The 13870-nt window shown below is 38.7% G+C and overlaps 1 protein-coding gene across 2 annotated transcripts in view; it reads right to left on the bottom strand.

The window, feature by feature from the left end:
• Nucleotides 1-13870, bottom strand: part of LOC144449796 (nuclear RNA export factor 1-like) — a 102365-nt gene that overhangs the window by 12223 nt on the left and 76272 nt on the right. For both annotated transcript variants that reach the window (XM_078140374.1, XM_078140380.1), the window contains exons 13-14: nucleotides 9273-9390; nucleotides 8651-8766 (exon numbers count right to left, since the gene is read on the bottom strand). In XM_078140374.1, the coding sequence (XP_077996500.1) occupies nucleotides 8651-8766; nucleotides 9273-9390 (234 nt within the window). The remainder of the gene's footprint in view (nucleotides 1-8650; nucleotides 8767-9272; nucleotides 9391-13870) is intronic.

Raw genomic sequence — 13870 nt, 5'->3', positions numbered from 1 at the left:
CAATACTACTGTAGCCATACTGACATCTATAATCTGACAGTACTTACTGTAGCCATACTGACATCTATAATCTGACAATACTACTGTAGCCATACTGACATCTATAGTCTGACAATACTTACTGTAGCCATACTGACATCTATAGTCTGACAATACTTACTGTAGCCATACTGACATCTATAGTCTGACAATACTTACTGTAGCCATTCTGACATCTATAATCTGATAGTACTACTGTAGCCATACTGACATCTATAATCTAATAGTACTTACTGTAGCCATACTGACATCTATAATCTGACAGTACTTACTGTAGCCATACTGACATCTATAGTCTGACAGTACTTACTGTAGCCATACTGACATCTATAGTCTGACAATACTACTGTAGCCATACTGACATCTATAATCTGACAGTACTTACTGTAGCCATACTGACATCTATAGTCTGACAGTATTTACTGTAGCCATACTGACATCTATAATATAATAGTACTTACTGTAGCCATACTGACATCTATAGTCTGATAGTACTTACTGTAGCCATACTGACATCTATAATCTGACAGTACTTACTGTAGCCATACTGACATCTATAGTCTGACAATACTTACTGTAGCCATACTGACATCTATAGTCTGACAGTACTTACTGTAGCCATACTGACATCTATAATCTAATAGTACTTACTGTAGCCATACTGACATCTATAGTCTGACAGTACTTACTGTAGCCATACTGACATCTATAATCTGACAGTACTTACTGTAGCCATACTGACATCTATAGTCTGACAGTACTTACTGTAGCCATACTGACATCTATAGTCTGACAGTACTTACTGTAGCCATACTGACATCTATAGTCTGACAGTACTTACTGTAGCCATACTGACATCTATAATCTGACAGTACTTACTGTAGCCATACCGACATCTATAATATAATAGTACTTACTGTAGCCATACTGACATCTATAATCTGACAGTACTCACTGTAGCCATACTGACATCTATAGTCTGACAGTACTTACTGTAGCCATACTGACATCTATAATCTGACAGTACTTACTGTAGCCATACTGACATCTATAATCTAATAATACTTACTGTAGCCATACTGACATCTATAATGTGATAGTACTTACTATAGCCATACTGACATCTATAATCTAATAGTACTTACTGTAGCCATACTGACATCTATAGTCTGACAGTACTTACTGTAGCCATACTGACATCTATAATCTAATAGTACTTACTGTAGCCATACTGACATCTATAGTCTGACAGTACTTACTGTAGCCATACTGACATCTATAGTCTGACAGTACTTACTGTAGCCATACTGACATCTATAGTCTGACAATACTACAGTAACTGTAGCCATACTGACATCTATAATCTGACAATACTACTGTAGCCATACTGACATCTATAGTCTGACAATACTACAGTAACTGTAGCCATACTGACATCTATAATCTGACAGTACTTACTGTAGCCATACTGACATCTATAGTCTGACAATACTACTGTAGCCATACTGACATCTATAATCTGACAGTACTTACTGTAGCCATACTGACATCTATAATCTGACAGTACTTACTGTAGCCATACTGACATCTATAGTCTGACAATACTACTGTAGCCATACTGACATCTATAGTCTGACAGTACTACTGTAGCCATACTGACATCTATAATCTGACAGTACTACTGTAGCCATACTGACATCTATAGTCTGACAGTACTACTGTAGCCATACTGACATCTATAATCTGACAGTACTACTGTAGCCATACTGACATCTATAGTCTGACAGTACTACTGTAGCCATACTGACATCTATAATCTGACAGTACTTACTGTAGCCATACTGACATCTATAATCTAATAGTACTTACTGTAGCCATACTGACATCTATAGTCTGACAGTACTTACTGTAGCCATACTGACATCTATAATCCGACAGTACTTACTGTAGCCATACTGACATCTATAATCTGACAGTACTTACTGTAGCCATACTGACATCTATAGTCTGACAATACTTACTGTAGCCATACTGACATCTATAGTCTGACAATACTTACTGTAGCCATACTGACATCTATAGTCTGACAGTACTTACTGTAGCCATACTGACATCTATAGTCTGACAGTACTACTGTAGCCATACTGACATCTATAATCTAACAGTACTTACTGTAGCCATACTGACATCTATAATCTGACAGTACTACTGTAGCCATACTGACATCTATAGTCTGACAATACTACTGTAGCCATACTGACATCTATAGTCTGACAATACTTACTGTAGCCATACTGACATCTATAATCTGACAATACTACTGTAGCCATACTGACATCTATAGTCTGACAATACTTACTGTAGCCATACTGACATCTATAATCTAATAGTACTTACTGTAGCCATACTGACATCTATAGTCTGACAGTACTTACTGTAGCCATACTGACATCTATAGTCTGACAATACTTACTGTAGCCATACTGACATCTATAATCTAATAGTACTTACTGTAGCCATACTGACATCTATAATCTGACAATACTACTGTAGCCATACTGACATCTATAGTCTGACAATACTTACTGTAGCCATTCTGACATCTATAGTCTGACAATACTTACTGTAGCCATACTGACATCTATAATCTGACAGTACTACTGTAGCCATACTGACATCTATAATCTAATAGTACTTACTGTAGCCATACTGACATCTATAATCTGACAGTACTTACTGTAGCCATACTGACATCTATAGTCTGACAATACTTACTGTAGCCACACTGACATCTATAATCTGACAGTACTACTGTAGCCATACTGACATCTATAATCTAATAGTACTTACTGTAGCCATACTGACATCTATAATCTGACAGTACTTACTGTAGCCATACTGACATCTATAGTCTGACAGTACTTACTGTAGCCATACTGACATCTATAATCTGACAGTACTACTGTAGCCATACTGACATCTATAGTCTGACAATACTACTGTAGCCATACTGACATCTATAATCTGACAGTACTTACTGTAGCCATACTGACATCTATAATCTGACAATACTACTGTAGCCATACTGACATCTATAGTCTGACAATACTTACTGTAGCCATACTGACATCTATAGTCTGACAATACTTACTGTAGCCATACTGACATCTATAGTCTGACAATACTTACTGTAGCCATTCTGACATCTATAATCTGACAGTACTACTGTAGCCATACTGACATCTATAATCTAATAGTACTTACTGTAGCCATACTGACATCTATAATCTGACAGTACTTACTGTAGCCATACTGACATCTATAGTCTGACAGTACTTACTGTAGCCATACTGACATCTATAGTCTGACAATACTACTGTAGCCATACTGACATCTATAATCTGACAGTACTTACTGTAGCCATACTGACATCTATAGTCTGACAGTACTTACTGTAGCCATACTGACATCTATAATCTAATAGTACTTACTGTAGCCATACTGACATCTATAGTCTGATAGTACTTACTGTAGCCATACTGACATCTATAATCTGACAGTACTTACTGTAGCCATACTGACATCTATAGTCTGACAGTACTTACTGTAGCCATACTGACATCTATAGTCTGACAGTACTTACTGTAGCCATACTGACATCTATAATCTAATAGTACTTACTGTAGCCATACTGACATCTATAGTCTGATAGTACTTACTGTAGCCATACTGACATCTATAATCTGACAGTACTTACTGTAGCCATACTGACATCTATAGTCTGACAGTACTTACTGTAGCCATACTGACATCTATAGTCTGACAGTACTTACTGTAGCCATACTGACATCTATAGTCTGACAGTACTTACTGTAGCCATACTGACATCTATAATCTGACAGTACTTACTGTAGCCATACTGACATCTATAATATAATAGTACTTACTGTAGCCATACTGACATCTATAATCTGACAGTACTTACTGTAGCCATACTGACATCTATAGTCTGACAGTACTTACTGTAGCCATACTGACATCTATAATCTGACAGTACTTACTGTAGCCATACTGACATCTATAATCTAATAATACTTACTGTAGCCATACTGACATCTATAATCTGATAGTACTTACTGTAGCCATACTGACATCTATAATCTAATAGTACTTACTGTAGCCATACTGACATCTATAGTCTGACAGTACTTACTGTAGCCATACTGACATCTATAATCTAATAGTACTTACTGTAGCCATACTGACATCTATAGTCTGACAGTACTTACTGTAGCCATACTGACATCTATAGTCTGACAGTACTTACTGTAGCCATACTGACATCTATAGTCTGACAATACTACAGTAACTGTAGCCATACTGACATCTATAATCTGACAATACTACTGTAGCCATACTGACATCTATAGTCTGACAATACTACAGTAACTGTAGCCATACTGACATCTATAATCTGACAGTACTTACTGTAGCCATACTGACATCTATAGTCTGACAATACTACTGTAGCCATACTGACATCTATAATCTGACAGTACTTACTGTAGCCATACTGACATCTATAATCTGACAGTACTACTGTAGCCATACTGACATCTATAGTCTGACAATACTACTGTAGCCATACTGACATCTATAATCTGACAGTACTTACTGTAGCCATACTGACATCTATAATCTGACAATACTACTGTAGCCATACTGACATCTATAGTCTGACAATACTTACTGTAGCCATACTGACATCTATAGTCTGACAATACTTACTGTAGCCATACTGACATCTATAGTCTGACAATACTTACTGTAGCCATTCTGACATCTATAATCTGACAGTACTACTGTAGCCATACTGACATCTATAATCTAATAGTACTTACTGTAGCCATACTGACATCTATAATCTGACAGTACTTACTGTAGCCATACTGACATCTATAGTCTGACAGTACTTACTGTAGCCATACTGACATCTATAGTCTGACAATACTACTGTAGCCATACTGACATCTATAATCTGACAGTACTTACTGTAGCCATACTGACATCTATAGTCTGACAGTACTTACTGTAGCCATACTGACATCTATAATCTAATAGTACTTACTGTAGCCATACTGACATCTATAGTCTGATAGTACTTACTGTAGCCATACTGACATCTATAATCTGACAGTACTTACTGTAGCCATACTGACATCTATAGTCTGACAGTACTTACTGTAGCCATACTGACATCTATAGTCTGACAGTACTTACTGTAGCCATACTGACATCTATAATCTAATAGTACTTACTGTAGCCATACTGACATCTATAGTCTGATAGTACTTACTGTAGCCATACTGACATCTATAATCTGACAGTACTTACTATAGCCATACTGACATCTATAGTCTGACAGTACTTACTGTAGCCATACTGACATCTATAGTCTGACAGTACTTACTGTAGCCATACTGACATCTATAGTCTGACAGTACTTACTGTAGCCATACTGACATCTATAATCTGACAGTACTTACTGTAGCCATACTGACATCTATAATCTGACAGTACTTACTGTAGCCATACTGACATCTATAATATAATAGTACTTACTGTAGCCATACTGACATCTATAATCTGACAGTACTTACTGTAGCCATACTGACATCTATAGTCTGACAGTACTTACTGTAGCCATACTGACATCTATAATCTGACAGTACTTACTGTAGCCATACTGACATCTATAATCTAATAATACTTACTGTAGCCATACTGACATCTATAATCTGATAGTACTTACTATAGCCATACTGACATCTATAATCTAATAGTACTTACTGTAGCCATACTGACATCTATAGTCTGACAGTACTTACTGTAGCCATACTGACATCTATAATCTAATAGTACTTACTGTAGCCATACTGACATCTATAGTCTGACAGTACTTACTGTAGCCATACTGACATCTATAGTCTGACAGTACTTACTGTAGCCATACTGACATCTATAGTCTGACAATACTACAGTAACTGTAGCCATACTGACATCTATAATCTGACAATACTACTGTAGCCATACTGACATCTATAGTCTGACAATACTACAGTAACTGTAGCCATACTGACATCTATAATCTGACAGTACTTACTGTAGCCATACTGACATCTATAGTCTGACAATACTACTGTAGCCATACTGACATCTATAATCTGACAGTACTTACTGTAGCCATACTGACATCTATAATCTGACAGTACTTACTGTAGCCATACTGACATCTATAGTCTGACAATACTACTGTAGCCATACTGACATCTATAGTCTGACAGTACTACTGTAGCCATACTGACATCTATAGTCTGACAGTACTACTGTAGCCATACTGACATCTATAATCTGACAGTACTACTGTAGCCATACTGACATCTATAATCTGACAGTACTACTGTAGCCATACTGACATCTATAGTCTGACAGTACTACTGTAGCCATACTGACATCTATAATCTGACAGTACTTACTGTAGCCATACTGACATCTATAATCTAATAGTACTTACTGTAGCCATACTGACATCTATAATCTGACAGTACTTACTGTAGCCATACTGACATCTATAATCTGACAGTACTTACTGTAGCCATACTGACATCTATAGTCTGACAATACTTACTGTAGCCATACTGACATCTATAGTCTGACAATACTTACTGTAGCCATACTGACATCTATAGTCTGACAGTACTACTGTAGCCATACTGACATCTATAATCTAACAGTACTTACTGTAGCCATACTGACATCTATAATCTGACAGTACTACAGTAGCCATACTGACATCTATAGTCTGACAATACTACTGTAGCCATACTGACATCTATAGTCTGACAATACTTACTGTAGCCATACTGACATCTATAATCTGACAATACTACTGTAGCCATACTGACATCTATAGTCTGACAATACTTACTGTAGCCATACTGACATCTATAATCTAATAGTACTTACTGTAGCCATACTGACATCTATAGTCTGACAGTACTTACTGTAGCCATACTGACATCTATAGTCTGACAATACTTACTGTAGCCATACTGACATCTATAATCTAATAGTACTTACTGTAGCCATACTGACATCTATAATCTGACAATACTAGTGTAGCCATACTGACATCTATAGTCTGACAATACTTACTGTAGCCATTCTGACATCTATAGTCTGACAATACTTACTGTAGCCATACTGACATCTATAATCTGACAGTACTGTAGCCATACTGACATCTATAATCTAATAGTACTTACTGTAGCCATACTGACATCTATAATCTGACAGTACTTACTGTAGCCATACTGACATCTATAGTCTGACAATACTTACTGTAGCCATACTGACATCTATAATCTGACAGTACTACTGTAGCCATACTGACATCTATAATCTAATAGTACTTACTGTAGCCATACTGACATCTATAATCTGACAGTACTTACTGTAGCCATACTGACATCTATAGTCTGACAGTACTTACTGTAGCCATACTGACATCTATAATCTGACAGTACTACTGTAGCCATACTGACATCTATAATCTAATAGTACTTACTGTAGCCATACTGACATCTATAATCTGACAGTACTTACTGTAGCCATACTGACATCTATAATCTAATAGTACTTACTGTAGCCATACTGACATCTATAATCTGACAGTACTTACTGTAGCCATACTGACATCTATAATCTGACAATACTTACTGTAGCCATACTGACATCTATAATATAATAGTACTTACTGTAGCCATACTGACATCTATAATCTGACAGTACTTACTGTAGCCATACTGACATCTATAATCTGACAATACTTACTGTAGCCATACTGACATCTATAGTCTGACAGTACTTACTGTAGCCATACTGACATCTAGTCTGACAATACTTACTGTAGCCATACTGACATCTATATTCTGACAGTACTTACTGTAGCCATACTGACATCTATAATCTGATAGTACTTACTGTAGCCATACTGACATCTATAGTCTGACAATACTACTGTAGCCATACTGACATCTATAATCTGATAGTACTTACTGTAGCCATACTGACATCTATAATCTGACAGTACTTACTGTAGCCATACTGACATCTATAGTCTGATAGTACTACTGTAGCCATACTGACATCTATAGTCTGACAATACTTACTGTAGCCATACTGACATCTATAGTCTGACAGTACTTACTGTAGCCATACTGACATCTATAATATAATAGTACTTACTGTAGCCATACTGACATCTATAGTCTGACAATACTTACTGTAGCCATACTGACATCTATAATCTGATAGTACTTACTATAGCCATACTGACATCTATAGTCTGACAATACTTACTGTAGCCATACTGACATCTATAATCTGATAGTACTTACTATAGCCATACTGACATCTATAGTCTGACAATACTTACTGTAGCCATACTGACATCTATAATCTGATAGTACTTACTGTAGCCATACTGACATCTATAATCTGACAATACTTACTGTAGCCATACTGACATCTATAATATAATAGTACTTACTGTAGCCATACTGACATCTATAACAAATGATGCTGAATCATGCTGTGTTTCAGGTAGTTCATTTAAATACGCCACCACATTGATTTTACTCTGTTTTAACCGTTTAAACATTCTTTCTGTAGAGATAAGGAAAGGAAAGGAAACATTACAACAAGCTAATTTCTGAATTTTGTAAAAGGATGGGTTTAAAGTGAAGCTGAACAATAATTCTGAAGTAATTAGGAAATTACACTCAGTCTGTAAAATACTGTTATTGGCAGCATTGGTAATTTTAGGAAACTGTAAAATCTAGTTATTGGGAGTTCTGAAGACGTGATGTTTCACTGTCAACATGGTATGATATTGTCAAACACAGAATGTGACTGTATCTTATGGTCTGTTAGCCACATATGCATGCATCCTAACCACCCATCTACACAGTAAGAAAGTCTGAGGCAGGCAAACAGATGGTCAGAGAGTTAGACACAGACAAAGACAAAGACAAAGACAGACACAGACAGACAGACAGACAGGCAGACAGACACACACACAGACACGCACACTCAGACACAGACACAGACACAGACACACACACACACACACACACACACACACACACACACAGATACACACAGATACCTACCATGGTCTGCTGTCCTTCTTATGGATCTTGAGTATTCTACATATATCCCCAGTGACTGTCCTTTAGGTCCACTAAAGTCTCTTGGTGGAGGTGGTGGTATGGTTAGTGAGAAACAGGCCTGGATGAAAATAATAACTTTGAATCACATTTTCAACATTTCAGAAAACATGACTATTGATCCAAATGAAGCTTATTACATACCCTCACATATACACATGCTTAGCTATCTTGCCAGGCCAAGTCAAACTTATTACATACCCTCACATATACACATGCTTAGCTATCTTGCCAGGCCAAGTCAAACTTATTACATACCCTCACATATACACATGCTTAGCTATCTTGCCAGGCCAAGTCAAACTTATTACATACCCTCACATATACACATGCTTAGCTATCTTGCCAGGCCAAGTCAAGCTTATTACATACCCTCACATATACACATGCTTAGCTATCTTGCCAGGCCAAGTCAAACTTATTACATACCCTCACATATACACATGCTTAGCTATATTGCCAGGCCAAGTCAAACTTATTACATACCCTCACATATACACATGCTTAGCTATCTTGCCAGGCCAAGTCAAACTTATTACATACCCTCACATAAACACATGCTTAGCTATCTTGCCAGGCCAAGTCAAGCTTATTACATACCCTCACATATACACATGCTTAGCTATCTTGCCAGGCCAAGTCAAACTTATTACATACCCTCACATATACACATGCTTAGCTATCTTGCCAGGCCAAGTCAAACTTATTACATACCCTCACATATACACATGCTTAGCTATCTTGCCAGGCCAAGTCAAGCTTATTACATACCCTCACATATACACATGCTTAGCTATCTTGCCAGGCCAACTCAAGCTTATTACATACCCTCACATATACACATGCTTAGCTATCTTGCCAGGCCAAGTCAAACTTATTACATACCCTCACATATACACATGATTAGCTATCTTGCCAGGCCAAGTCAAACTTATTACATACCCTCACATAAACACATGCTTAGCTATCTTGCCAGGCCAAGTCAAGCTTATTACATACCCTCACATATACACATGCTTAGCTATCTTGCCAGGCCAAGTCAAACTTATTACATACCCTCACATATACACATGCTTAGCTATCTTGCCAGGCCAAGTCAAACTTATTACATACCCTCACATAAACACATGCTTAGCTATCTTGCCAGGCCAAGTCAAGCTTATTACATACCCTCACATATACACATGCTTAGCTATCTTGCCAGGCCAAGTCAAGCTTATTACATACCCTCACATATACACATGCTTAGCTATCTTGCCAGGCCAAGTCAAGCTTATTACATACCCTCACATATACACATGCTTAGCTATCTTGCCAGGCCAACTCAAACTTATTACATACCCTCACATATACACATGCTTAGCTATCTTGCCAGGCCAAGTCAAACTTATTACATACCCTCACATATACACATGCTTAGCTATCTTGCCAGGCCAAGTCAAACTTATTGCATACCCTCACATATACACATGCTTAGCTATCTTGCCAGGCCAAGTCAAACTTATTACTCTGGTAACTGAACCTTCGCTTTACTAAGATAGACGCAAACATGTTGATACAACAGTGATAAGTTACTGAATAGATAGTCTCAGTTTGGAGGCATTGCTGAGTTTTATTGACAGAATTCCATGAACTTGCACTGTACTGTTTTGGTGCTGCCAATGTTTACACTATCTTGATCACAGGGTGATTAGACTAGCATAACAGAGGAACCACTATCACCCACTCGAAGAATGTACTACATTGAAGAACAATAGATTTAGTTAGCACCTATCTTAGTAAACCGAAGGCTCGATACCAGACTCATATAATGTCCACAGATAGTACATGATATACTAGAAAACAACTCTTTGTAAAAGACACAGTTCCCCCCCCCCCCCCCCCAATACTTTACTTCTATGTGACTGAATGCAGACATGATTTAAATGAAGTTGGTGGCAACAAATAAATACTACAAAGTGTCTGATAGTGCAGGAAATTGCTGAATTACAATTTCTACTGAAGTGAATTTCTGTACAAGACTAATACCCACCTTTTGGCTTACTTTTGGGTGTCCCTCTGCTTCCCCTTGTGTAATTGCCAAGTAGATAAATTTGTGCTCACTGCACCCAGTGGGCCATCCCCTAGTGGTCACATGACCCTGACTAGTCAATCCCCAGTACACCTTGGTCTATTAAAACAAAGATTAACTAGCTGGAGACTGAGGGGAGGAGGATGGGAGTGCAAAAGGTGGGTATTAGTCTTATACAGAAATTCATGTCAGTAGAAATTACAATTCTGTACAGACAAATACCCACCTTTTTGCTTACTTTTGGGTAAGTCTAGAATACGACACCTACTCAGTGGAGGGAGTCTCCACGCCAAAAGGAGTAGCAATATTCTGAGCAGAACTGATAGCACCTAGGGTAGACATCCTCTCTGCCACTTGGGCCATGTCCAAGAGGTAAAAGCTGATGAACGAGTTCTTAGAGCGCCAGGTTCCTGCCTCTATGACTGATTAATGGGTACGCCAGAGCAGAGTACCCAGGATGTAGCCACTGCTCGTACTTCATGAGCAATGACTTTAGATGACCTGCAAGTCAGCTGTGAAAGAACTGTATGCTACTTTAAAGATATTAATTATCCACTTGGCACACTCCAATTGTTCGATTTCCAAGGGATGAGCAGATGGGTACTATCGCCTCTAATGTTCTTAGTGCAATTACAGTACCGGTTGAGAGCGCTGACCGGCATAGAATACATTTTCTTCAGTCATTTCCCACAAGAGTGGCTACATCCTTGATGATAAAGGGAGAAGCCACCAAGTCTAAGACCTGATTCTTAGCGATGAATCAAAGGTGAGTCCAGAGGACAACCTGGTGTTGAAGCCACTGGATTAGACCCTGGTTAACATCCAATGCATGGATTTCACTTCCACGACTGTCTAAAGCAAGGGCTAGAAGGAAGACGGTCTTAAGTGTGAGATACTCCCACGAAATCATGCTTAGAGGCTCAAAAGGCAGATCGTAGGATGTTGAGCACTAAAGAAAGACTCCACTGGAAAACTGAAATGGGCTGTGGTGGTCTCTGAAAGTGGAAATTCCTGATCATACTGGACAAGACCTTATTCTGTCCAAAGTCGAGACCTCCAACACTCCTAATGGTACTAGAAATGGCTGAATGGTTATACCATGATGGAATGAACAGCTAACTTCTGTATGCCAACAAGCTCAAACAAGGAGGTAGTAAACTGTTGAACAGAGCTTCGGAGTGGATCAATCGATTGTTGAAAGAGAACCTGGTCCACCTGGTGGCAAGGGTATGAAGTCTGGTACTGAAGACACAAAGAGGGGCAGTTTGTGTAAGAAAAGTTGCGAACAGGCCAACCACTGGTTTATCCCACTTGATGAAGAATATTGGCAACATCCTGTGGAATCCCCCACTCTATGGAGCGAACCTGAATGCAGCGCAAAAGTGTGTTTGCAATACTGTTGTGATTCTCCAGGAGATGACGTACCCTGAGTGTTATCTTCTGTCCTTGTACCCTAAAACATTCGGTCCAAAGTGAGATAACACAGGGCTGATGACCTGGACACCCCCCCCCCCCTTTTTTTTTTGTTGATGTAAACTACCACTATTCTGCTAGCAGACAGTGATGTTACACCAGGTCTTCAAACTGATGAAGCACTAAGAACACTACTGTACTTCTAATCAGCTGACATAACAGGGGCTGGTCGGCTGATCCCAAGTACCAGAAGTCAGAAGGTGGATCAGAGAGATTCCTCATCTCTCCTTGGACGCATCGGTAAAAAGGGGAAAGTCTGGTTTCCAACTCAACAAGGGTTTTCCCTTCCAACTGGGCCTCCTTGTCCAACCACCTTTAATGAAGGTGAGGAAAAGGAGGTGGTAGGATGGGAACCACGGATTCCAATGGTTGGGCACTGGTGCGTTAGTTGACTAACAAGTACATCTGAGTAGGGCACATTCTGTATTCCCAACTAGCCAGTCATAACATTAATCAGTGTCTGATACATAGACTGACCGACCACACTTGCCACTGGTGGAAATTTGTATTGAATATCGCTGCAGTGGTCTGACCATGAAAGGAAGGTTTCCCATTAGGAGTCGTACCCTGAGTAAATGTCAGTAATGGAAAACATTGGCCCGAAATAGTCTGGCTTATATGTGGGATTGTTCCAATACAAGCCTTACTAGAAAGACAATCTAGTCCACACACCCTGTCTAGTAAGAAAATGCATTTTGACAAAAAAAAAACATGCACTGTGTAGCGACTAGAATGGATTGTCGGGACTAAAGACAGAATCCGAGGGCCCACTAGCTTGCTTGGGGGTCTCGAACAAAGTGACATACAAAATGCGGTTGCTCGACATGCTTTTCGTGTGGCATCCAGTCGACTAGCAAAGGTTGAATAGAAGATCGCGTGGATGCTGGTCAACCAGGCAGAAACTACTTAGGTAAAGACTGTTTATTTGGAACCAGTTTTGAAGACGTGGTTGCAAAAAAAATCCAACCAGACCCTGATGTTTGGCCGAAAGAGGGGG

Source organism: Glandiceps talaboti, chromosome 2, assembly GCF_964340395.1.
Source record: "Glandiceps talaboti chromosome 2, keGlaTala1.1, whole genome shotgun sequence".
Taxonomy (NCBI): Eukaryota; Metazoa; Hemichordata; class Enteropneusta; family Spengelidae; genus Glandiceps; species Glandiceps talaboti.
Note: the sequence above shows the minus strand (reverse complement) of the source record. Positions and strands in the feature narration are given on the sequence as shown.